General features: G+C 36.8%; 1 protein-coding gene across 1 annotated transcript in view; it reads right to left on the reverse strand.

The window, feature by feature from the left end:
• Positions 1-4573: 4573 nt before the first annotated feature.
• Positions 4574-27210, reverse strand: part of ADGRB3 (adhesion G protein-coupled receptor B3) — a 465172-nt gene continuing 442535 nt past the window's right edge. The window contains exons 27-30 of the mRNA XM_059832344.1: positions 25278-25921; positions 14125-14160; positions 6715-6819; positions 4574-4762 (exon numbers count right to left, since the gene is read on the reverse strand). Coding sequence (XP_059688327.1) covers positions 4574-4762; positions 6715-6819; positions 14125-14160; positions 25278-25921 — 974 coding nt within the window. The remainder of the gene's footprint in view (positions 4763-6714; positions 6820-14124; positions 14161-25277; positions 25922-27210) is intronic.

The following is a 27210-nucleotide window of genomic DNA, read 5'->3' on the forward strand; positions in this document are numbered from 1 at the left end:
AGGTAGAAAACAAAACTAGTTCAGAACAAAAAAGAGAAGCAGTACTGTAGTGTATTTTATCTAGGTTCGATGCAGCCTATCTAAGAGACAATTTTTGTCAAAACCAGATAAATGACTCTTTCTTTACCTTACAATTGTAATTAATGGACAGAACATTTCAATGGGAGTACTAGGGTTAGTAGTCATGCCTATCTTACCAGCAATTGAATTTTTTTTAGTGAGGCCTCTTTTGCTTTCCTTGCAAAGAATGAAATTTCTAGAAAAGTAAGTAGAACAGATTACAGCATTACACTGGTTGATACCTGGCTTGAAGCAAATCACAGCTCCCCAAACAAATATTCAACTGGGTACTTCCCTGTTTATTTCCCTCAGCACATGAGAATGGGCTTGATTGCACAAGAGAGCCCTGTAACAGTGAGGGAAATAATGTTTACTGATATAAACTGCTTCTTGTGGCTTATCTAGAGATACAGCACGGCCTCGAGCTAGTGCCTGAGGAACTGAAAGTCTACTGTCAATACACAATGTCTCCATCTGCTGATTGCTAACAGAGATTTCCATATCCTTTTGCATAACCCAATGGAAAGCACACTGCTGATGCTGTGGCAGATGGATGCCTGCTTCTAAGTGGGAAGCAGACCTTTTGTTAAATCTGGTCTCTAAGTACATCATTGCCTAGCCACTCTGGGAAACAGAGACAAGCCAAAGCATCAGAGAACATTTCACCTGGTGCAGCTCAGGGCTTGGGGTTTTTTGTTTGTTGGGGTTTTGTTTGTTTTTAAAATAAACTACCCCAGTATAATTCTGTGTAAAACAGTATTAGGTGATTTATGTCTTATCATCATAGAAGCAAACGATGTTCTTACAGGAGGAGTGTCAGGACAACCTTTCCAGAGAAGAGCACTGTTTCACTGATTATAAAGAAATTCAGACCCAGTAATGAATGAAATGGAAAAGACCCTTATCTGCTTGTGTCTTTTGTTACAGTTTTGTCCTAAATCTTCATCATAAAGAGTCATTAGCACTACATATATGCCAACATTAAACCCATGGCACTCCAAAGGTACATCAGCATGGCAGCACTGCTATTCTTCCTCTCATCCCTTGTAGCAGCACTTAGTCTCTCTTTCCTTCTTCTTCTTCTTTCCAAGACATATTGCAGAGTATGAGCTGAAGTTCAATAACAACTAATTCAGAGTTTACCTCACCAGAAGAATCTGGGTTAAATAACATCACATTGGCAAAAGTCCTTGTAGCAAATAACTCCGTTAGTGCTTTTATGCCAGCAACACCAAACCCCTTTACATGGCCTTGGATGTGAAATCATGGATGTCTTGAACTGCTGATTGATCACTGCCTGAGTGATCTATGGCTGCTCAGCTAGATTTCCTGTATGCACTCCTTCCCTATACTGAAAAGTCCAGGCCATATTTTGGTTAGCATTGACTTGCCAGAAAAAAATCTTTTTCAGGGTATGTATGTAAGAGGACGACAGAGAGAGAGGAACTGCATATGGTCTTACACGATTACTAATGTGTATTTAAACTGTTGAGAAACTGAGGCCTTTCCCAAAAAAGTATTTGCTTTTTCTGTATACGTCTAGGGAATATGTATTTTAAGTTGGATCTAGGTAAGCTCTAGGCTGAGCTCAACTGCTTCAATATACTCTAGTGCCAGCTGCAGCAACGTTGTTTAGCTGAACCCTCAAGCACCTGAAACTTTCTGTAACTGCAGCTGGAGGCCAGGTGAGGCAGCACAGGGCATGTCGAGTGGCACCAGCCCACCCTGGCAGGCAAATGCAGAGCCCCCTCTCATCTCTGTGACTAAAGTATATGTATATAGCATAATGTAGGGAGTTCCAACTCAATTTTTATTTGGATATAATATAATGCCAAACATCTCATCAGTGCTCTACTAACATTTAAGCCAGTGCATACAAGTTTGCACTCTCCTGCTGGGTTCAGTCTGACTTGCACCATTTCAGAAACATTGAGAAGCAAACTGTAAGTACATGCAGCATCTTGCTTACAGAAAACAAGCTCTGCTTTAATATGAAGCAGTCAAATCAGTAGGCAAATACGCTGCGTTTCAGCATGTTCTTAATATTTCTAAATATGATATATATAGGAAAATAAAAAAGTCTAGCACTTTCTGGGCAGGGCACCACAAGCTCTAAATAAAGAGCTGACATTGCTGCTCATACACTGAAAGTACATCTGTGACTGCTGAGTGGTACAAAACCACCCAGGCTAATGCTAAACCTGAATCAACTGGGTTATTAATAACAGCACAACTGGGTCAGAAGTGTATCAACTGTAGACCGATTTATCATGTTTCCTGGGTAAGCTTGCAGCCTACCCTCAGCTTTCTCTCTAGTTGTAACTAGACCGCTATTGAACAGGAGTTAGGTGATATCAAGCTTATGCAAATAATCACTGCACTATAGTTATTGAAATACCAAGGTGCTCTAGATTTGTATTATGTTTAGATCAATCATGGAGAATGCTAAGGTTTATATCTGGATTCAGGGGCCTAAGCTTCTTGATTTGGTCTCAAAAATTAGAAATTTTGTAAAACATGCTCTGCTTGAGAGATGCCTACCATACTGGATAAAATCCTTAAAAAATGTGCAGTTTCTGTTGCATCTTTATCTAAAGGGAAAATAAACCCCTTTTAGATTAGAACTTGATGTAAAACAAGAGAGAGAGGTTTTTGGTGCACTATCTGATCTCAGAGGTGTGATGTTAGTAGGCTGCATAACCAGCCTTGTCAGCTGCCTCCTTCTGCATCAGCCTTTTGATAAAGGGCCAGTTCTGATTGATTGATGTATTGCAATATTGAGTACTACATCATCTACCTTCTAGGCACCTAAACCAGTTAATGGACCTGATACCAAGTTAGTAGCTAGTTATTTTGTATTTGTGTAAAGATTTATATGTTCAAGCATTAAATTAGAGAAGTCTGCACGCTGCATGGGATGCTCACTCAAAGAAGGTGAAGTCAGGCTCCTTTTCATGACTTAAGTACCTTATTATGGCCTGGAGAAAGGATTTACAGACTGAAACACTTTTCTGAAGGTTAGTCCTAAGGTTGGTCCTAAGTACTTTTCTCTCAACGTATGGATGATGATCTCCTTCTACCAATGCTCTGGCCTAAGTTCTTGCTGAGAAGCCTCTCTTCCAGTCTTTTTTCTTCCTAAGCAGATTGGTGGTCATGTTTTCTTCCTCCCTAAAAGCTCTCCAGCTAGTAGGCTTCAGCATATTCAATTCCATACAACAGAACTAAAATAGTTTTGGAAACTTTTTTTCTAGAAATATGTCATCTGAAGATTTGAGATATCCTCCCATCCCCGCTCCTCCCAGTTATGCTGTAGATGAGGAGAGATTTTGAAGATCTGCTTTTGGTTCTAAGCATGGAAAGGGGGATTTAGTCTTTCTATTCATAATTGTTTAACTGTATTTTCAAGATAAATCATGCTCTGCTCTTGATTTATAATATGAAACACACTCAATTTTTTTTTGGTCTAAAATACTTCAGAATTTTTTATCTTTAAAGTCTTTCTTGTTGTTATACAGCAACAAGACCATGCACAAGATGTAATGATTCTAGATAAACATTTTCTTTGGGTGCTGTGCATTGAAACTTAGCTTATTTTCCATTATGTGTCTTTCTGCAACAAGACAAACATTCTTGTAAAACAGAACAATTGTCATAGTATTCTGACAAGTCCAATATAAGGGATACTGTCACAAAAGAATACCTAAGAAAATGCAGAATGGCTATACAAACCTACTAAGACACTTTAGAAACACCTTGCAGGAGCTAGAACAACATACTATTAAAACTCCAAATACATAGTCAATATGTGTGATTTTAAAGAAAACTTTATAAATATGCCAATTTAAGATAAACAAATGCAGAATAAAATGCACTAAGAAACTGATATGTAGACAAAGGTTTATTTACACCATACAACATTTTAAATATTTTATACACAGCTGCAGCAGAGAAAGCTACTCTGAGCTTTCCAGAGAAAACTGCAATAATAAAGATGTGAAATATATTATTCATATAAAAGTGAGATTATTACTTTATTGCATTTAAAGCAATGAAGAATGTAGCTCAACAGACATTCATTTAATGACAAAAACTTTGCTTTTATATTATAAAGTAAAAAGTGTAGTAATGGCCAAACAGACTGTTATAAACTTTAAAAACTGCATAAATATATACATTGTGCTTCATGGTGAAGTTTTTTGAAAACTAAACCAAATGAAGCTGTTACAACATGAATCGTTGCTTGAGGTTTATCTATAAAGATTACCTTACAAATCCATTCCACGGGTACTTACAACACACGATGGTAAGAATTGTACACCTGGTTCTCCACTAGCCGCACTAGTGGGAATATACTGTACGAAAAAAACCACTGACATTTGGCACAGGAAGAGCCTGACATAAAGTAGTCACAATGTTCAGACAGGAGTGTCAGGATTCCCAAAGTCTCTTTATTGTCAGTGCAATGAATTATTTTTGTTTTGTTTTTGTTTTGTTCAGTTTGTTTTCATTTTTGTTAAACTTCTGTTTGAAAGTCACCTTCTTGCACATCTAAAGGCAAGTTCAGACACTTCTCCCATTCTGCTGGTCTGAGTTCTAAAGAATCTTTTGCCTCTGTGTCTAATACATTTATCGTTGTATAGTGTTGGTAGTCACCTGTGGTTTTGAAACTGTCCCATGGAGCCTTGTTCGGTGCCGAGTTCTCCTGAAGACCAGAGAAGAAAGAAGAATTAAAAACAAGGATGAAATAACGCGTTTTCTGTTTATAATGCTGAAGGCTAACATGGTCTCATGAGACAGAGAAGCCAGAGAGTGGAAATGACTTTGCAGGGAGCCAGGCTGGCAGGTGTTCAGCACTGTTGCGACTCTTTCTCTGCGAACAATGAACACTTTGGCAGGCTCCTCACCTGAGCTGCCAGCTAAGCCCTTTCTTTCACAAGAACCAATGTATGCGAGGAATGGCCGAGTGATCCAGTACTAATAGCCATCTTTTTAATAGCGGTTGTACAGGAAAGTGGGAGAGGAGAAGGGAAGGCAATTGGGAAGAGCTTGCTGCCTGAAATACGGAGTAGTTTGAAGCAAATTGCCAGCTGGATTTTAAATTGGGGCAGGTGCATGACAGAACCACCGACACCTAGTCCTTCAAAATGGTATGAGAGCTACTTTGCTTTACAGGCTGATGAGCTCTTGTGTATTAGGATTCACAGACTGTAAGCTGGTTCTTTTCTGCTGAATGAATTTTTTTTGAATGCTAAGTTTTATAGGATAAAAGACATTATGGACTAAGACCAATTTAGTTAGTGATTTCTGCTGCAACACATTGGGTGGGACTTAGTTGGCAAAACCTAACATTTTTGCACTGTGTTTAGATGCCTTTGGATTTTCTGCCTGATCTCTATCTTTCATGAGGGGTGCAGGTCTCCTTTGAGTCCCGTGTCAGCACTGCCTGTACCGTGCTATAGACTAAGACACCTGAGGCTGCCTAAAATAGCCTGAGATGCCTATATTTAGGTACCTGGATCACTCACTGACTGTCTTACAGAGAGACCATTCATCTAGGCAGCTTTTATTAGCAGACCTTTCATAAACATAGCACCGATGCAAAACAGACTAAACACAACTCTTCCACTGAGATTCCCTTTGAGATTTTGAATTAATTCAAGCTTTTACATGGACAGCAAATCTCAAATAGGGAGATGAATGCAAACTTTACATGTCAGCAAATCTCAGAAGGGGGAGTGAACGAGAACCGGGTGCAAAATAACACATATAACAGCTAAAGGTTCATCAAAGAATCATGGCCAAATTTCTGCTGGATTAAGATGATGTAAATGATGTAAATCCATTGGCCTCACATCTGCTTAATACTTCTTCTTCATGTCTGAGAGCAGCTCTTCTGAAAAAGTTATAGAATACAATGATTCTAGCTCAGTTCCATTTAATACACACTTTTCACATTATAAAATGATATATAAAATTATTACTAATCATAATATTACTGCTAACAAATATGTCACACTAAATTAGCTGTTTTAATTAGGCAGAATCAACTATTTCCTTGCTTCCATTATCAGATGTAGTCAGGGTTTTAATGCATGTGTGTATGAGTGTGTGTGTATAAATTTGAATCATGATGATAGCAGAGTCAACTCAGGATAATTTAGTTTTTGCTTTTCCCATGGTAAATATTTATAAACCTATTATGGAAAAGACACGCAATTACAGATACCCTGTGTGCTTTCCGGACCGTCTCACATATAGGTGAATCTAGGTGGACTTGTTTGTAGTAACTAATTTAATATCTGCTTGCCTAACTAGAGGAAAAGCCCTGTTGGCCAAATTACATTAGTGAGCTGCTTTCTCTATATAAAGTCCTTTAGACTTGGTAGACACATACAGATTTTAAATGTGTTCCCTACAGTTCAATTATTTGTCATCTATAATGATGTCAGTGAGTTGGTTGTGGTCTAGTTGTAAAACCTAATGAGTCTCGTCATAGGTTAGATTACTGAAAGTATCTTTTGTTCTAATTTCTGATGCTATCTAAAGGTAGCACAGAGTAAGGTCTTCTCAGGAAATATACTGAATGCAAAGGACTCTTGTTTCATTGTTGTTAAGGATCCATCATATTTTAAACATCTAAGAAGGAAAACTTACCATACTGCCTGATTTTGGTACATCCCGAAATCTGTCCAGTGTCTGAAATTTCTGATTTAACTCTTGAAACAATTCCATGTGCCTCTTTCTTGTGTGCATGACCTTCTGCAAAATGGAACATAATTGCTTATATTTATAATTGAATCTGGGCTTTTTTAAGAGAAGCATTTTTTCCCCAACATAATAAAGTAAATTGAATTTGGCAGGACCATCTTTTTCCTATAGACTCAACCAATGGAAATGAATTGCACTGAGCCTTCTCTCTGCTCTGTTCAATGTTCTTCCTGTGTACAAGAAACTGTTTTTACCGCACAATTATTGAGTTTCTGAAATTAAAGGACAATGGTTTTGTGCTAGCCTAGAAGTATTTTGAAAGTGATGGCAGCTTCTCAGAAGGATATCTCTTGCACATTAGGAATATTTTCTAGAATTTCTGTTTTCAGCATAAATGCTAATATTTTAATTTCTCTAGGAATGCAACAGCAGTTTGTAATGGTCCCTATTGGAATAATTTTTATGAGAACACTGAGCTCGGAAATCTTGGCCCAAAATGGAAAAGCCCCAAATGTTATATCTTTTTAATTAGATATCTTCTTGTCATTCAGATCATCATAAAATGCAGTTGAAATGGCATTCATATTATGAAAAGTAAGCACAGTTTTTCAATTTTACTTTCTTTCTTACGTCATGGACTGGGCAATTGGAAACCACCCTCCCTTTAGCCCATGCACAGGGCACTCTTCCACAAAAACTAATTATATGGCACTCCTGTGCAAAAGGTGGGGACCCCAAACAGCCCCCACAGTTGGAGGAGCCCTAGGCCATGTATCTGCCTTGGCAGCTACATGGCGAGTGAAGCCTGTTTTCAAGCCTAGACTGTCAAGCCTACCATCTGCATTGTTTCCAAACAAGTTCACGCTCAGGTATGGATTCAGACCAGCCTCTGGAGCAAAGCCAAAGACTGCTTACTTTCCAACCAATCTCATGGTTCTGTGGTCTGGGTGGACAGGGGACAGGAGGGACTGAGGATTCTTCACCTCAGTCCAACAGCAGATGGGCTCAGCTTGGCTTTTCTTAAGCTTTTGTAACTGCTTGAACTTGAATTACAGCCAGGGCAGCAGCCAATAATGCTGATCGAAAAGGCGCAGGGCACCAGCCTCTACGCATATCCACTAATTGTCAAGCCTGATTTTCCCTGGTGTTGTACTTGACAAACCCTGCAAACTTACGTACACAGTGCCTGAGTGTGACCCTTCTCAGCAAGTAACACTTCTGCCAAGTCTGGGTTAGTACCCTTTAAAATGGAGTGGCAGTATCCAACCCTCAAATAATGCTCTACCAATTCCAGTTTTAACTTTTAACTTTCATTTGCATTCTGTATTTATAAATTCCATGAAATGTGGCTGGTCTCTTGATCACGCATTTCTACCTCTATGCTGTAATAAACATATCATCCTTAATATAGCTACAGCATAGCCTGAGAAGTAGTTTCACTTCTGAGAACAGGAAATTGGCAACATTATTCACAAAAGAGACATGAGATACAGCAAGCAATTAAAGACCTATTAACTTAACATGAGTTGTAGGGTGAATAAGGGAAACAATTTTGCAAGATTTGGTGAGGAACTCCTTGAAGAACATAATTTAACTAGAGACGGCTGATCTAAATTTATGAGGGGAGTTTCACTTAAGTGACTTCCTAGGGATTCTTTTAAAGCTATTGCTGTTATGGTAGACAGGGATATGTAGCAAATTTCATATACGTAGAATTTAAAAAGAAAGGTTCTGCCTCAAAGGTTATTATTGGCTGAAATAAGGAGACATACTCATGGGAATAAAACAGATTTCATGGGTTAAAATACTGACACTAAAATCAGAAAATAGCATATGACTACAAAACAAGTATCTCCAGTTGGAAACTTTTTAATAGAAGCCTAGGAATACAGGGAATGCTACTTTCTGATATTTTTCTGAATCGTGTACCCAAGAATTCATTAAATAGCAAACATGAATAATGCAAATGTCTTACTCGGTTCATTACATTATTCCTGAGGAGAAGCAGGTGGGAGGAGAAATTAAACACTTGCAGTGGGAAGTCTGCCAGAAAAAAGGCTTTAAATTTTATTCTTAATAGCAGAATGACTGGTATGCACATGTACCTATGGATCTTTTTGTTGCTTTGTGTTTTCCTGGCTTCCATTCCACAATTCCTACCCACTGACACCTGCCCCTCCCCACTGCTTATAAAGAATGATCTGAACTGAAGGTGCAGTAACTTCAATTTCCAACTTTAACTCTTCTTTTCTAGACTTCTTTTAAATTCCTCGTTAGAAAGCACCATCTTATCTCCTTTCTAGAAAATATGCTCTGTTGAGTAACTCTTTCTCTTTTATGAGAAAATAACCCACAAAGTAATTGTGGGGCTTTAATCTGTTTTCTCTATTAAGTGGGCAACGTGGAAAACACAGCTTTATCAGTCTTAGAAATATGTAAGTTTTATCGATACGGAGCTGGAGATCTTGACCAATATATACTAGGATGATTGTAGTAGCAGTAGGAACTAAACAGGATGGAAAAGGAGCTTGTCATGCTGCCCTTTGAAAGCACACCTTCTTTAGGTGCAGCTGGGGATTTGCCCATTAATGCTGCATTCCCTCCAGAAGCACCTGAGTTAGCCAACAGGCTACAGACACACATCTTCTTGTGGTCTTTTCTGCAGACTCCATAACTCTTGTGCCCCACACCCTAAAGGGGGTCAGACTGAACTGACACCCCTTCTACGTTTCTACCCCCACTCACAAGTAACATCAAGTGTGTGTTTTGAAAAGAGTAAGCCTTGCTCTGATGAGCATCTACTCACAGAAAAGGATTCCGAGTGTGGATGGCTATCATCAAGATGGGAAGGGCTTCAAACATAACTCTGTACCTATCTCCCTTTTTTATGACAGGGTTTTAGCTGAAATCTAGCTCAAACACAAATATTCTCATCAAGACTTGTGGTCAATCTTATGAATAACTGTAATAATAATAATAACAACAAGAACAACGTCATTCAATTTGCCTTGGAGATTTTCTATATTGTCACAGGTAAAAATGCTCTCTCTCAAATATTGTACAAAACAGCTAAGTGAAAAGAACAGATGGGGGAATGCCTTCCCAGCCCTATAATGGAAACATGCTGAGTTTTCAAGATGTTATAGGTATGACCAGTTGCCAAACGTAGGAATGTGAAAGGTTTTTTCCCTGCAGGCATATTTTTTTTAACCTTTGTCTTTGAGAGATGTCTTCAGGTTAGTAAGAGAACGATTTTAAATCTTTGTGTGAGTTTGTAATGTTGTTATAATGAATAGCTATTGCAGATTAAATTCTGAAAGAATGCAGCTCCTGCAATTAATGATCAATTTAGCATTATTGCTGGTGTGTCTACTGCTCTGTGGAAAGAAGAGAAGACATTCTGGTATTCACACTTGTCCTGTGTATCCTTGCTCTCCCTCACGGGGAGCACAAAAAGAGCCTGTGATGACTTGAATCCTGGGGAGCAGGGTAATAAGACACTTTTCTGAATTATTTGGCATAAATGTTATTACCAGAGTAGATCCAATGAATGCCTCATAAAAAGGGGAAAGTGGGGTGGATGGCTGGGGAAATCCAGGAGTCAGACCCTCTCATAGAATTTAAAGGTAATTGTGATCTTGAATCCTAAAAAGCATGTCAATAATACCGTTTAATGTCAATAATACTGTTTAACTCTCCTGTATGTTTTTGTAAGTGTCAGTGCACACCTATTATAAAGTCCTCCCAGGATTTTCCACAGCATCTGTATTTCTGTTCAGCATAATTAGAATTAATTTTATTTGATCTGACAGCTAAGTATTAGTGCTGAGCCTTCACAAAAAAAATACCTGTCCAGCTTTAGGAAAACCAGAGCACAATGACTGGGGTTGGAGGGCACTTAGCTGGGGTTATCACAGCCAGCAGCAGCAAGGATCCAAAACTCCCAGACCTAGGAATTTTGGTCATGTTTTGGATACCGGACTGCATGAATGAGTATAAACTAATCCTTGGTAATAGCAAGAAAGAGCTGTAAAACTGTTGCCTGTTGCCTGTTCATTTTAGCAAACTTCAAACTTCAAATAGATTACTCAGTGTTTTGCAAAATCTAATCATCGACAGTATATTGTTTAGCAGTAATACTTTCTGGCTACAGACTAAACCCAGTAAGTTACAGTCTGTCTTCTTTTTTCTACATAAAGCTATAATTTAAGAATGTAATGGTAAACTATTTAAAAAGGGAAAACAAGATACAGGTGTCCCAGTTCTTGAGAGACTCCTCTCTAAGAACTATGACAAGGGCTGGCCAGTTTGGATGTCTTCTTTTTTTCTTTCTCTTTCCTTTGACTGGAGACATAAGATTTCTATAACACTACCCAGCACAGTCATAGGACTTTTATTATTTATAGTCCATTGCAAAGGCCCTTAAAACTACACCTGTATTTCTACATATGTTGGAGATAACAGGGACAGAGACTATTTCATGGCACTGAGTACAGTCATGGTCTGCTTGTGTTCACACTACATAGCAGCTGGCTTTGAGTTTCAACTTTGGCTCTCAGAAAAAAAAAATTGCTCTTCATGTGTTTCTTTGTTTTTACTTCAAATTGTCTTTATTAAGGTGAGTGTTGCATTGCAGCCCACTAATTTTTTTTAAATAATGAAACTGTGACTCTACTGTAGTAAGCCAAACATGTCCAAGACCATTCTCTGGCACCTTCTAGCATGGAACATTCTCCATGAATGCTACAAAATACTCTTAGTCTCCAAAGTAAGATGTCTACAACCAAATTGCCCATTGTGAATGATACCTAGGTTGCACTGGTTCCCTAAGGACATTTCAGGAACTGTTTGGAGAGAGAAAGGTGATCCAGACTAAAACAGTAAAGATCATTCTAAAAATTCATCCATATAAAACCTGGCATTTTGGCACCCAGGAATATTCCCCCAAATGTCTTTAGTAAGATAGGCATAGCCTGAGGGTTTGTCTTGTATGGATATAGAGAGACATGTGTGAGAAGTTGAGGGTGTAGAGACTGCTGGGAGAGTATTAAAAGGAAAAGGACCGAGGGAGTCAAGCTTGACACAGTCTTGTCTGTACTTTGTACTTAGCATTTGTTATCCTCAGAACCACATCCATAGCATTTGTTATCATCAGAACTGTGGAAGGACATTGTCTCAGAGAGTGCCAGCTGGCACTGGTCACAGACAAAGCAGAGAAACTGTTAAACATTTAAGTAGTATGACCAATGTCTCTAGCTCGACCTCACTTCCAGGCTCTATTTTATTTTGCCGTCTGCTGCTTTGAACTATCAGAATAGCAATGTTTTGGCCACACAGCACTATCTCAATTCCCTTTATCAGTATGTCTTGCTGAATGAAGGAATCTGGGTGGTTATTTGAACATTTTATGGCTTTTTTATTTTGCTTTACCTCAGAAAGACAGCCACGCTATGTGTAAGAACAAAGGAAAGCCCACAGGTTTAATCAGAGGAACCATAAAACAGGGAGGTGAGATGGGGGTGGTCTGAGTCAGTACTTTTAAAACACAGCAGCAACTGGCACAGTATCGTTGCTGCTCTCACTTCCTCAGCATTCATTCCCAGTGGCGCCATTCTTCCCTTTGTACAAACAAATATTTTTTCCTGCATTATAATCATACTTTTAAAAATATTAGGCCATGGAGCAACAATGCTACAAACAAGACAAGAAAAAGGTGTAAGCATCTATGTGAGTCAAAAGAAAATATGCAGTGGGAGGCCTGATTTTTGAGAGTAGAATGTGTACAGCATTGTTGGTATTTATTTGGTGTTGGATTATGCTCTTCTGAGGGGTAAGAATGTTTTAGTATCTGTTGCCACAGAGAATGTTTTCATTGTGAAGGCTGTGATATTCCTACCTTTCAATAAAGAACAGTAAATTCAGAATTCTCTATATCATTATAATCATAAAACTTCTGTTCATATTGCTTGCATTTAATTTTAGAATTGCTTGCTCATCAGAATTTTGTTGTTGATTCATATTTTTCTTCTTCCTTTCTAGGCGTTTGTCCTAAAGCATATTTAGGATAATCTTTTCATTTTATTTTCCTTAAACTTACTTACTATGAATCTTTGTCTGGTGCTTTATTTGAGGCTTTACATGACTGCTTAAGGTAGCTATAGTCTCTGGGGGAAAACAGCATAAGAGATTAAGGCATGATGTTAAACTACCAAGAAACCACAATCCGACAAGGAAGGTCAGCATTTCAGCAAAATCAGGTCACCACAGAAAAACCCTTCTCTCATTGCAAGGCTTCTATGACCACTGCTATGGCTGCATTTTGCTAGTTCTGCCTCTTTCTTTTCTATGGACTAGACTCTGAAATATGAAAGTACATGTTCTGCGTTTACAGCCCAAATGATAATAAAAAATGCTTTTGTTTGCATATACAAACAGAGAGGGTGATTTTTACAGTTATGGCTGATATATACTGATCACTGGATGTTAAAGTTTAGCCCATAGGTTCCATGTAAATATTATGATTGTTCAACTGCTCTGGAGACACACATAATGAATTATATCAAACTATTAACATGCATGAACAGACAACCTATGTAAAAACCCCAAATCCATAAATTATTAACATCCCCTTGAAAACTAACTGCTGTATTGCTTCTGGTAGAGACTAGAAAAAAACCCCTCAAATAAACAAAACTCTAAGAGACTTAATCATACTGACTGAGATAGGCCCTGTTGAATGAGAAGGTTTGGTTGTGTTTGTTAATGACCATTTTGTTCTAAGTCTGAAATTGTGGATATCCAACCTAAAGAACCTTCCATGATCTTGATTTTTTTACATAGCATGTGATCCATAAGCTTTGGAAATAGCAGCATTTCATCGTTCAAAATTTGACACATTCATAATCACTATTTGGATGTGAAACTCATATGCCAGTAAATTAGTATTGAAGAAAGAGAGATAGAACAAATGATTGAGAATCTCTTGAACAAAGCAACCTTCTGCAACAACGTGGCCTGTCCTACAGAAATGTCATACTTTTTCAATAGATAGAGAGCCAGCAAAACAAAAAAAAAAAAAAAAAAAAGGAAAAACAGATGAAAATGAAGAGGCAGAGAATTTAAAAACTGAAACCATGATGGTTAATATTGCAATATGACAGTTTGATCTCAGAATATTTTTCAAACAAGTTGCACCAAAGTAGTTTTAATGAATTGCTCATCATGTTCTGTACAGCACCAATTGAAAAACCCTATGATATCTACTATGTCAGAAGGCTAAAATCTGCTAAAGGAATACTTCATATTTACTTTTAGGAAAATACTTTTAATAATCAGGAATAATTCAGTAAAACTTACTTCAAAGTCAAGGTCCGAATAACGTGATTTTCTTCTCTATTAAGCAGTAAAAAAGAAAGAAAAAAGAGGTTGTATTAACAAGGGGACTATTTACTAAATCATATTAATGAGTTTAAATAACATTCTTGTTTTCCTATCAGATATATATTAGGTATTCTGTGAGAGGTTGTAGATTTTATTTTGATAATTTAAGATTAATGTATGACTTTGCATACAGTTTATTAGACCAGTATCATATTCTTTTCTCTGAAATAAACCAGACTGCATTTCACTGGGATGCATAATGTGCATGTTATTTCCATGCAGTTGAACGTGTTGGTGTATAACATATATCTATTTCTGTACTTTCTGTGGTATTTCCAAATTATCATCATATTTGTACTTTTTACATTATCTATATTTACATTTTTTACAGCTATCTATATGTAACTATGATTTAGATTTGTATAGGTATACAGAAATTGATTCTTTCCTATATCAGGCTTACATTGGTACAACTCCATTGATTTTAATGGAATAACTGATAGCAAAATCAAGCCGAAGCCATCTATACTTTCCATAGCTTCAGCTTGTTTGTTTGCAATGACAATCTGGATGGAGAAAGCAATGATTTTGTTTTACATTTATGGCAAATCTGATTCAAATCATCTGATATAAAGCAAGAATGATTTACTAGTGAAGTAATCACTTATATACAATGCAACAGAATATGATTGCTTAGACATATCACAAATAATTTAGCACAGAGTTTTTTACAGATTCTAAAAGAAACCAATTATGAAGTCAAATTATATCAGAAAGAAGCAGAAATATTATAAAGAAGAGATAAAAATATCTTTTTTCTCCTAAGGTTGGAAATTGAATGGCTTGCAATAGACTAAAGAGATGCAGTAACAGTGGTTGGAAGAGCTGAAAAAAAAGATTGCAAAGAACACATGAATGGAAACAAAAGATACATTCCCGTTCAGGAAGGAGAGTTAAAGGAAGGGAAAAGTACCCCAAGAAAAAAAAGAGGCTTGCTGCTAACAATTTAACCCTAATTTTTGTTGTAGGATAGGATGGCTTTAAGTCATGGTGAATGAACCTTTTCAAATTGCACTAGTTTCTGCAGTGAGATTTAAATCAAACCCATTAAGTCACAATGAATAATATTACTGACTTTATTAGACTTTGATTTTATTTGGTTTAACAAACATGCAGGTTTTAATAAGCTGTTTTGTTTTCTTGCAATTGAAAGAAATAATTTTACAAGTCTTAGTTGTAGAAATTTGGTCTCTGAGCCCTTGATAATACCACTTTGTGACATATTGTCTGGTTTTGTGGTAAAATTTTGATGCTCCAATCCAATAATATGAAGAAAATCACTGTAGCATTGTTGACACACTCTTGATGCCTAAAGAGCTGAGAGGCAGTATAAAAGAACAGTCTATAATACAATGAAACCAACCAACAAGAACAAGCTTTGGAGAAGCTACCTTTAATCAGCAAGGTTTGATTTAACCTAACATACTTTAAAAAGAGGATTTAAAAAGAAATTAAACAATTCTGCAGAAATAAGTATCATGAAAACATGGAAACAACAAAGATCTTGGAGGTAAGAAAAATATGAGGACATTATGCTCAAATTCTTAAAGTAGCTAAGTTCTTACTTCTCACTCATATTAAGGGGGCCATGGTACAACTGTACCTTTGACATAGGCTTTCATCATTCCACAGTAAATCAGCACCTGAAGAAATCTATGTATTTCTAATGAGGAAGGATCTATTTTTAAGGTGCAATTAGAGCACATCTACCACTGTAAAGGCTCTGTGGTTACAAATGAAGAAACATGTACAGCAGATAATGAGGTGAAGTTTACAGGAATAGCTTTGAAAAATGCTTGGAAAAGCTATTTTTAAGCTACAGTTCAGTAATAAGCCTGATATCATTGACTGAGAACCCTAAGTGAAAGCGTGGAAAATTTGGGAAGAAATGTGTAGTTTGCTAGATACTGTGACTTATAAAGTTGGAGCATTTGTATTTTGCCTTAAGTCTGCTTGATCACAGTGAAAATACTCCTGGCACAGCTGGATTATTAGATTTTGCAGCCAGACAACTCTATCACTGTTTACATGGTAAAAACACATATCTAACAGACTGCAACATATTTAACTGTGCTATTGTCAGAAAGAGGTAACTATTGCAATTTTGCTGTTAGATCACACCAGTTATGACCAAACAGGTCATACCACAGGTATATTTCAGTGAGGATTTTTCTAGGGCTTAACAAGAATCTATCACAAACACATTTATTTTAAACATATAGTAAAGAACATCTGTTCTGTGCTTGTGCTTCACTTTTTTCCACGGCTGCATACAGTGAAATGCAGCACAAGTACTGTCAGAACCTATTATCCTAAGACATAAAAAGTATGTGACTGCCACAGGTCCGAACAGTAGCAGTGAATTTCTGCAAGTTTCTGAAAAACAAAGGGCGCTGGTTATGAATGTGATCCTGCACCACTGAAAATCATCCGCAATATTGTCACTGACACCACTAGGTACACGATCAGGTCCTCCTGCCTACTACACAATTGCCTTGAAATGACTGCAGTGTTATTTTTTGAGAGCGGGAATATATTCAGAAGCATGAAGTCATTGGGAATCTTGATTTATGAGGATGGAATTTTTCCTTCGGTCCCAATTGGAAGTTGTTGTTTTACTAAATTCTAGTTTCTGTATGATAGAGAACAAACTTGAAACATGCAAATCAACACTTTAATTGTGATTGTATATATACTTTTTTCCTTAAATGAAGTTTATTTGTTGTGTCTCTTTTGGCTGAGAAAAATGGCATTTTCCACACATACCTAAATGCTTTCAGAAATCAACCATCTGGCTCATTCTACAATTTAAATTAATGAAAAAAAAATCTCCTGCATCAAATGAGCTGCTGAACTGGTCACACCAGTATGTTTCTTTTCAAAAAGCTGTTCCTTTTACCTGCCTGCAAATCTGAGAATAATTTTAGCCAACAAAAAAATTAGACAGGAAGCTGGTGGTTTTTTCAAGGATCAGTTGGAGATCTGCTTGAGTATTAATGTTAGTAGAACATAAATAACAAATGACTGTAAAAGATAATATCTATGGTTTGCCTCATCTAGTTTTTTGTATTTGACCAGGTTCTGCAGTGATGCTTCAGGAATCATATAGAAAAGGGCAAGTATAAAGTGACATTTCTGCTGCAATACCCTCCCTAATTCTTCAGTAGTTTAGGAATTTCCTTGGGAGGAGCTTACTCTGTTGAGCTTAATAACACCTTTTTGCATTATTCCATTAGTCTAATCATGTCTTAGAATTATTGCTAATTTTGGCATCCAGAATGTGCTGAGGTAGTGAATTCCACAATTTAAATATGCATAACGTGACACAGGAAATCATGTTGTCTATCTCTTTTCCATTTCATTTGATGGTTCTCTTTTTGAAGTTATAGGAAATACAAATAATCATTCCCTATTCATTACTCAATCATCTGTTCTCCAAGCTGAAGAGCTCTAATGCTGGAGACCTGCAAGGGTAACTAATAAAGGGGCTGCCTAAAAAGCTGAAGACACATGCAGTTATTCAGTGTCAGGGAGTTAGCTGGGATAATTCTGAAAAAGCTGAGGGTTATGGGTGAACTGCAATCCATGTACAATTACAAATGCTACCAAAAAAAAGGTAAAGTCTCCATTTAAACAGGCAGGGTTGTGAATAGCCCTTTCTGAACAACTCCAGTGAGTTGCAATGGTGCTTTACACTGACAACAGCCAAATCACGACTGTAAACTCAGGAAATTTCAGAGAAGAGCAGCAAAAAGTACTTTTAAAGAGTTAATAACACTGGATAAAAGAATGATACAGCTTCTTTAAACTTTGGCTCTGAAACCTTAGAAGGATATAAACACTCATAAACAAAGCTGGTGTGAGAAAAATCTGAAAAGTTGTAATTCAGAAAAAATAGAAAAAAAAAGGAAATTTCAGAGACATAGTTGGGAATAAAGAAAATTTATGTAACTATGAAATTATCTGCTAAGGGAAAGAGTGGAAGCCCTTCACTCTAGTCTTGAAAGTAAAGTTTGACTATGTATTAGAGAAATACACCGTAGAAAATGTTCTTGCATTGATAGAAGAGATGACCTGACAAGGTTTTTTCCATCTCTGATTTCTACAGCTCTTTGATCTTAATTGATATAATCCATTTTACAGCAAACCCCTTCCCCGCTTCATGCCAGGACCAAAGTGAAACGCTGTGAAAAGAGGTCTGCAGTAGTAATTTATTTAAAATCAATTTTACTTTGTGGTAATCACGTATAGCTTCTCTGTGTAATCCCAGAGCAACTTTAAACTCTGCTCACTGAGGGTCAAAAATAGAGTACTGAAGAAAAATTTCCATACACCAGCATGCACTAATCCGCTGGCACCAGGAAAGAGCTGCTCTCACTAAATGACTAATAAAATCCCTCTCCATCTCTGTACAATGACAAATGTCTGGTTTTCTCCTTATTCTAGTCTGCATTACACCACTACCTGATTAATTACATGAGATACTCTTGAAGATATATTGCATTGTGCAAAGTATAATTGAAACCAGAGATACCATATTATAGTGAGGGCTATAACCATGCTTCCATTAATATAAAGCCTTATTATCAGCAGCTTATAATTCATTCTGAGATTAGATATGACATACAAGATCTTAGGCTGGGGAGGACTTTTTCCCTGAACAAAATCAAAGGAAAATCTTTTTTGGCCCTCAGAGATATGAAAGTGGAATGAGGATAGACAGTTTTGATTTAAAATGCCTTTTGTGTGTATACAACTGAAAAAACCCCTTAGTTTCTGGATGGAAGATTATGTTGGCTATCAGTTCATAACATGAGCTAGACATAAAGCAAGTAAATTTTAATGAAAAAATGGATTACGTCTTTAATGTGGGAATTTTAAGTCTTTAAAATATGCTAGCAAATTTAGCACATCAACACACAGCACAAACGTAACTTCAGAGATCTCAGTTGAAAACTGTTCTGGCAAATTACTCTGGTTTGCTGCTCCCTTTTTTATAGGGCAACCTGCATATGTATTTACTCAATCAATCAAAACCACTTGTTTTGTGTTTCTGAAGGCCTTGGGGGGAAACGTAGTGTTTCTTAAATGGAAAAGCAATCAAAAATATATTTCTTAAGGATCACATGTAGTTAAGATAACTGTTTGTAATATAAAGTCTGAAATATACGCTACACTTCATAATGCTAACTAAAATTTCAGTTCTTTACATCTTCAGTTACTAGAATCAACTCTGCCTGATTCTACCCCCACTCCTGTACAGTAACCTAAAAATAAGCTCCATCAATTTGTGAAGTCAGAGGAATCTGAGACCTACTCACTCAAGTGAAAGAGAGGGTTGTTATAGGGCTAGACTTCATTTCACCGAGAGTCACAAAATTGGCAAGAACTGTCTCCACAGCTTATTGAAGAATGAAATGAAGAATGGGAGGGAGAGAAATCGGAGAAACAGAATGCCTGAAAATAAATGCAATGTGGAAACATGATAAAGAGGAAATTCCTGTGGTGCTCGTCCCTCTATTTTTGTTCTCTCTCTCTCTCTCTTTTTTACTTCTCATATCATAAATCAAAATGACTTCACACCATTTTGCTTTTGTTCTGCCTAATGCTCTGGTACTTTATTGACAAGATTGACTGTTTTAACCACGTATTTCTTCTCTCCTTTCCTGTTCTTGCTCCTTTCCTGATGCTTTTATTTCATTCTTCCTAATGCTTTCATTTTAAGCTTCTTCTCCATTTCTGCCATCTTTCTTTTCCTTTTTTTTTCAGCATGTGTCTTTCTTTTCTCTCCTCTTTATCTATACCATTGCTTTTACTTTGCACTTCACTATCTTTAATGGATCCCTTTATTTTCTCAGGTGTAACAGTTTTTTCTTCCTATAGTCCCACATCAGAGATTTGGCCAAGGAGCTCTGGCGTTGACTGTCTTTGAATGCATTAAGAGCTCTCATGAATGAATACAGAAGGATTATTTTAGTCACACAATCAGCTTCCCATCTAAGGGCTTTATGTCTTTCTCCACATAAAGATCTCATAGCAGAAACTGAGACAGAAAAATAAAGAAGGAAGATATGAGACTGGAAAGAGAATTTCAGTCCTTTATATGACAAACAGTTTGGGAAGTCCTTTTCTTCCTGTTCTTATAAAGCAGATGCTCTTTTTTCCCTTTAATAAATGTTTCTATTGCCTGTCTTTGCATGTCCTTCCTCTTATAATAGTTAAAAGTCTTTGCCTCTTTCAGCTCTTTTTCATTTCTGCTCACACTACACTAACCATAGTTCCCTTGAAAGAACCCATCATTCTTCTTCCACAAAGGTAACGATGCAAGTCTCCTCGCGTAGTCAGGCAGCAGGTATCAACTCCCTCTTGCATTTATTTTGTACAATAAAAAGAAAAGAGTTACTTATCCTGGAGATATGTTGCACAGATCAGCTTCTTCCTCTGCATTTAAACCTCCTAACCTTTTCTTGCATCTAAGTGGCTGGGAATGCACTACTTCACTTCAAAGTAATTTAATTTTAATGAGCGCACCACTCTGAGTGTACATTTTCCAAACAAAAAACATTCCAAAAGAGCGTATCAAGAGTGCTTTCTTCATTAAAATCAAAACACTTTGAACTGAAGGAGCACACTCCAAGCCACTTTGATGCCAAGGAAGTAAAGCCAGTTTTAATCCATGCATATAAGGGATGTGCAGGAGATTAGCCAGATGTTCAATTACTCCTCCTAAGAAACTCTGTGATGTACTAAAATGCCTGCCTGTGCCTATGATCACATGAGTACTGTTGGGTACATACCAAATAAAATAAAAAAACCCCTGACTTGCACATTGGGAATCTGCAGATCCTTAAATTTATACTTATTTGGGCAATACTTGTACATAAATATTATGGCATTTGCAAACTATCCTTTGAAAGCTGAAATCCTTCCGTTTATAATAAAGCATTTTCTTGAGAAAAAATTATGTAGATATAGAAACTAGAAAAAAGTTTGTGTCACACTGTAGGATTCATCTGACTAAATTTAGGACATCAACATTTTTGATGTTTATGTCTGAACTACTCATTCTGACTCTAAAGTGGAGCCAAATGTGAAAAGCTCTTTTTCCATATCTGAAGGGGAATGTGTCCATTTGGATATCTAATCGTAGGGATGATGGATCCTCCCTGCAGAGTTAAAAGTCAGGACTTATGTACTTGTGCTGATACTATAGCTGTGTTCCAGAACATACATCTCCAATGATCATAATGAATATAAAGTCTAAACAAAAGAGAACATGAAAAAGACCTGATGTTTCAGACTTCACTTTTAATAGCTTTGGTTTATTGCTGTTTACCTCTATATACACTTTTTAATTTTCTGAATGGACACATGCTGTTCTAAGGGCTGATTGCCTCTTGGAATGTGCAAAATACAAAAAATAATTGATTTTGTGAACATAGGAAGGTAACGATGTTACTTAAAAGATACGTTTTCCAAACATATTGAATTCTTTGAATGATAGTGCACATATTTCTGCAAAAGAGTTCCTTGAAACACAATACTTTAGTGTTTCACTAGTAAGATGGAAATGAAATTTTAAAGAAATAATTTTATTTTATGATGTGAAAAGAGTTTGGGTTTATGTTTTCTAAAGTGTCCTCTAATTCTGCTGCTTCAGTTTTATGCCACAAAGACTAGCACCTACCATAAAATGAGTGGACAAATAAGAACTATTGTATGTACGTCAATATATCGTATTTTCTGGGTGTCAGTTGAAAACAGTTATGCCTGTAGTACTTTTGTGGCTAGAGGTGCTTGTGGGTTCATAATTACATTTCTGAAATCAGAAGCTGGGTTGGATCTTGGCTAAAAATGCATCACACAACATCTTAAGGCATTCTTATAAGATGATAAGTTCTCTAACTGCTGCGTAAGCTATTCCCATTATTATGTTCTTAATAATTACTGTCCTTAAATTAACAAAAAATGAAGAACTGTGTTAACACAGGTGACAACTGCCTAAGTGCATTTTACTTACATGGTAGTTGATAATTAACGAATAATTACATGATAAAAATAATAGTAGTATGCTAATTCCAGAGGATGCACCTGGAACTGTAAAGTGGAAAACAGTGGAGGAACCCAACTCCCTGTACTATGCAGAAGACACAAAAGGAGGCCTCCACCACCTGTCTTGGGACACCTCTGTTTCTTCAGAGAAATGAAGGGGGAACTGCCCCCATAGAGCAGAAATCCATGTGCCTTTATGTTGGACTTCGGGTGGGACAGCAGTATGAGCTGATAGGAGAGGGAAGCTTCCTGCTGCTCAGATCTTCACCTTCAGAGTTGGTCTAGTTATGCTCTGTCTGGAAAAACGTGGCCAGAATGATCTTGAATGTCCTGGTGCAGGTTTTGCTGCTCCATAGCGTCTGACAAAGCCTTGTCTTTTGAAAGGTCTTGAAATTTTCTAAAATTATACTGTACTGGACATCAAAAATACTTTGGAAAAAATCCCTTGCCCTCCCTTCTTTATTTCATTTATGGCAGCAATAAAAGTTAATCCAGCTGGTCAGTTTTAGCCAATAGCATTTTGGGGCTTTACATCAACTGTTGCTTCTTACACACTGCATACATAAAAACACAGTCACATTTTTTATCTGGCTGGATCTGTTTATCTGGATCTGCTTGAGACTTTGGTTTTCTTCTATGTAGAATTTTTTTCATGTTCATATCTTCAATTCAGTGCAGCACATCCTTATCAAAAGATGAAGTAATGCTATATAATCAAGTAGTGTTGAGAACCACAAAGGCAAACACAAAAGCCAAAAGAGTTCCTTTCGTTTCTGATCTGCTCTAATATCTGTTTTTTTCCTAATACATCGAATTATGCTGGGCTCAGTTAGGTTTAATGACATAAATGTATTCACCTTTCTGGACCAAAATACAGCTTTCTAAACTTAATAAGTTTACCAAGTTAGAAGTGACTAAATATTTACTACCATATTTTATTATATTTTACTACATTTTCTACTATGTACTTAGTAGTCGCTTCTGACCATAAAAATGATATGCAGAATGGTGATTCGGATGTGGTGTCTATATCCCATCTTAGAGGTAAGCTTAAAATATGATAAAAATACAGTTAAGATAATTAACTCTAAAGGAGCAGTACATTATACTCAGATTTTCAGGCACATTTTCCAAAGTGGCCTCAGGAATTGGAATTCTGTGTAAGATGAAGTAATTATTGTCCCAATTTTTACAACTTAAGTAAGGTGTCCTTTTTTTAGGTCTCCTAGATGGCCTTTATCACCAATGGAAAGTAAGAGGCATCACCAGAGAGTAATTTAGACCTCAGGTAGAGTGAATGGTATGGTGGCAGGTATGTCTATCTTATCAAGGAATTATGAACCTTCCCTAGATACCTCACCCGTATGTCTAATCTTGACTGGGCTGGATTTGAGTCTCTATATCTGACAAAAAGTATCTAAAAGATGGTAGTGTAGATAGGCAGGAGAGGATACTACTGGAAGGTGACTTTAGCTATACTGCTTTTGGATAGCTTCTTAATGGTTGCATTAAATTGGAGGAGAACTGTGCACCACCTAAGACCTATTAACTAATATACCTGAGCTGAGGGCAGTAACTTCTTTAATGATGCAAACTTGCTTTGAAAGAGCCTCTCTGTCTGAGCACTGAGTGGGCAAGCACTTATGCTATCTTTTAGAAATAATTTTGAAAATTTGTCCTAAGATTATACATATTTACTTTAACAACAAAGAAAAAGTGGATACTATTTGATTACTTGCAAAGCCGCACATTTCATTTTTCAATTAATTTTTTCAGTTAAATTATGTCTTGTAAAAACTTATGATAGTACACAGACAATATAAACAGCATGGAAAATATTTCACTTTCAAAGCTTGTAAAGGCATCTCTTGAAAAGAAACTAAGTTCTGATCTTCTGCCCAAACTCTCCAGTCGATCCACACATAAAACTTCAACTCCACTTTAAAAGAAGTATCTGTAAGTATCTCCTATTTATGAAGTATCGGCTACAGTTCTGTGTCTAACAATTGAAAAATCAGGTAAAGTCTCTGTTTCCCTACACAGATGGGTCCAAACATTGTAGAGTGATAGCTAATGCTTTAAATTTGCACATACAGTAGAATTTTTTTCCATCTGTAACTTCTTTCAGTGAATGAGTAAGTACCGTATTTTTCTCATTTGTCTTTTTCTTTCCTACCAAATGCTGTGTTTCATAACATTTGAAATGCTGGTGAGATGTATTTCCAATTCTTAGAAGGCCCAAGTATGAAATTAACTCCATCTCACTGGTGGTTTTGCATATGTAAAAGCTTAATAGGAATGGCAGTATTTGACACTTGGGTCTTAAGAAACGATGTAAATAGTTTTCACTTTTATAATGTTTAAAACCCACAGACAGATTGTAGTAATGAACTGAATCCCTTTTAAAGGCTTTTCAGTTCACTTTTGCAATCTGACTGGAATCAAGGATACTCCACATGAAGTCCACCTGTACCTATTGCACACATCAGTTGTACGAATGCCTGCACACACATGCAAACAAAACTAAATCAGTAACTGGTGAACTACTGGATGGAAGAATCCAAGATTTACACTAGTGAGAGCAGAATCAGACCTATCATGTCTGAGACAGATATGATTGTCAGCAATAGAATGGCAAGTATATTCAACTGCATGTGCTTGCAGGTAGGCTCAATGATTATCACTTGTATGTTGCAGGAATAATTTTTCTTCTCATTAGCAACACAGTATTTTCCAGTAGACTTTACCTGGTAGGTCACGAAATCCTTTGCAGTCATGTGGAATGTTAAATCTCCAGAACTATACAGTTTCATACAGACTGGTTCTGAAACTTTAATCTTGTTTTCTAGGTATAAACACTTCTGATAATAAGAGAAATATAAACAGCAGTCTATGATCCCAAACAATAATTGATACTGAATTAAAACATTAGTTTCACGCCTTAGACAGGACACAGTTTATTGTCTTATCATATGATTAGAACAACAGAGCATGCAATTTGTTTATGCACCACTGACCTCTAAAGAGCTCATTGATATTGTGGATCCAGTTTCACTTCTTGATAATCCTGCATTGTCATCCAGCTCCGAGGCAATGAAATTCTTCACTGCTGTGCGGGGCTCAAATGGTAAATTCTGCATATGTTCTTGGGTGGGAAGATGCTGGTCTAAATTGATATTAAATTGGTCCATTACAGAGGGATTCATATTGAACTCTGGATTAACTTTGTAGTGCAACAGCCTTTCATGAGGCAACGTATCCATGCCTATATTCATTTTGCTCTCATCTTTCAGTGATGGCTGGGTATTTACTGAGCCCCGGGGCATGACTATATAGTCGCTTTCTATCATCCGCTCTTGAGGATGAACTATGTCCATATCTGCACCTCTCAAATTATCATCAGTGCATAAATACACAGTCCTCCGCAACTCACTGTTGTCTTTCTTCAAGCACTGATTGGCCAGTTCACTCATACTCATAGGCATGTGGAGACCTGTTGGTTGCTGGATGATGACTTTGGAGATGATGTTTCCAGGCAAGGTAGAATAGCTCATTCCTTCAGGGTTTGGTCCCTTCTCCTCCTCTTCATCATTTAGTGAAATTCTAGAAAGTGTTCCTGTTATAGTAGCTGCTCTGCAAGGTCCAATGTCTTTATGCAGAACTGTAGGTCAGAGAACAGAATTCTTACAACATGAAACCATGTCTGCCTAACACTGATTTTTCTTGTGGCTTTATTTAGCAGCAGTCCCTTTACCAGTGCACCTGCTTAACTCTTTTTTTATCCATTTAATAACTCTTACTCTATAAATATTGTTTTGGGAGGTTTGTTGTTTTTTTTTTTTTTTAAAAATCAACATCTCTTAATCTACCATGTATAACTGACACAGATCTCTGATTAAGCCTCAGTCATTTATATAAATTAAAAACACTCCTTCATTTATTCCTACTGCCTTACGTATATCTTAGATGACCTACAGCTTAAGCAAAAGCCTGACATGTGGAACTCGATTAAGGGTTTTCCAAAAAAATACGCTATGACATCTGTACTGCCATTATTAACTCCACATAACCTCCTGGAAAATGTCAAACAGATTGTAAGGGAGAATCATTTTGTCAATCCTTGTAATGACCTACCATAAGATTATAGCTATGAACATGTGTTCCTGAGCTCCTAAATTTTCCTTTTCACTGACTTTTTTAAACTCTTCTGTGTTAGATTATTTTTTAAATCAAAGTGACAAAAAAGTAACCACATTGGGAAGACATTCCATTGGTATCAGAAAGACATATTCTGCTGCATCTGAAAAGGTTATAAAGAATATAAACCTATCTTATAAAACAGTCATAATCCACTTTTGGTGTAGGCCTAGACCTTCCTGGTCAAACTTGTATCAATATCCACCATTTTTTTGTTAGGGTAAGCTCCACATGTAAAAGTTATTAATCCTGTCATAGAATGCAAAATTTCCAGGAGCACTGAAGGATGCATTCAAAAGCAAAGCATCTATTAAATCACAATTATTCATCTTAAAAAAGAAATATAAGTCTATAATTCAACATTTGCAATGAAAGAAAAAGGATAGATAGTAAGAAAAAAAAATATTAAAGTAATCTATTACTGGGCTTATTCCACCTGTGTGCAAGGATTTTCTTGTCCCAGTTGAAAATATTTTAATTCACACCAGTGCTAGTTTGTGCAATAAAATCCAGCTCATGGGCTGAGACAGTAAGACAACTTGAAGTATCTCAGGCATTACATTTACATCCCTTTTGGTAGCCTGAGGGCTCTGATGACCCAGATCCCCTGGTACCTGTCAGTTCACTGCCATGTTCCATAGCAAGCAGCTTGTAAGGCATCCCACTCTCTTACCTCACACAAAACTGCCTCTCATTTCTCCAGTATGAAAAAAACAATTTGCCTCTAAACAACAGTGCACAAATACCTGACTT

Source organism: Gavia stellata, chromosome 2 (genome assembly GCF_030936135.1).
Source record: "Gavia stellata isolate bGavSte3 chromosome 2, bGavSte3.hap2, whole genome shotgun sequence".
NCBI lineage: Eukaryota > Metazoa > Chordata > Aves > Gaviiformes > Gaviidae > Gavia > Gavia stellata.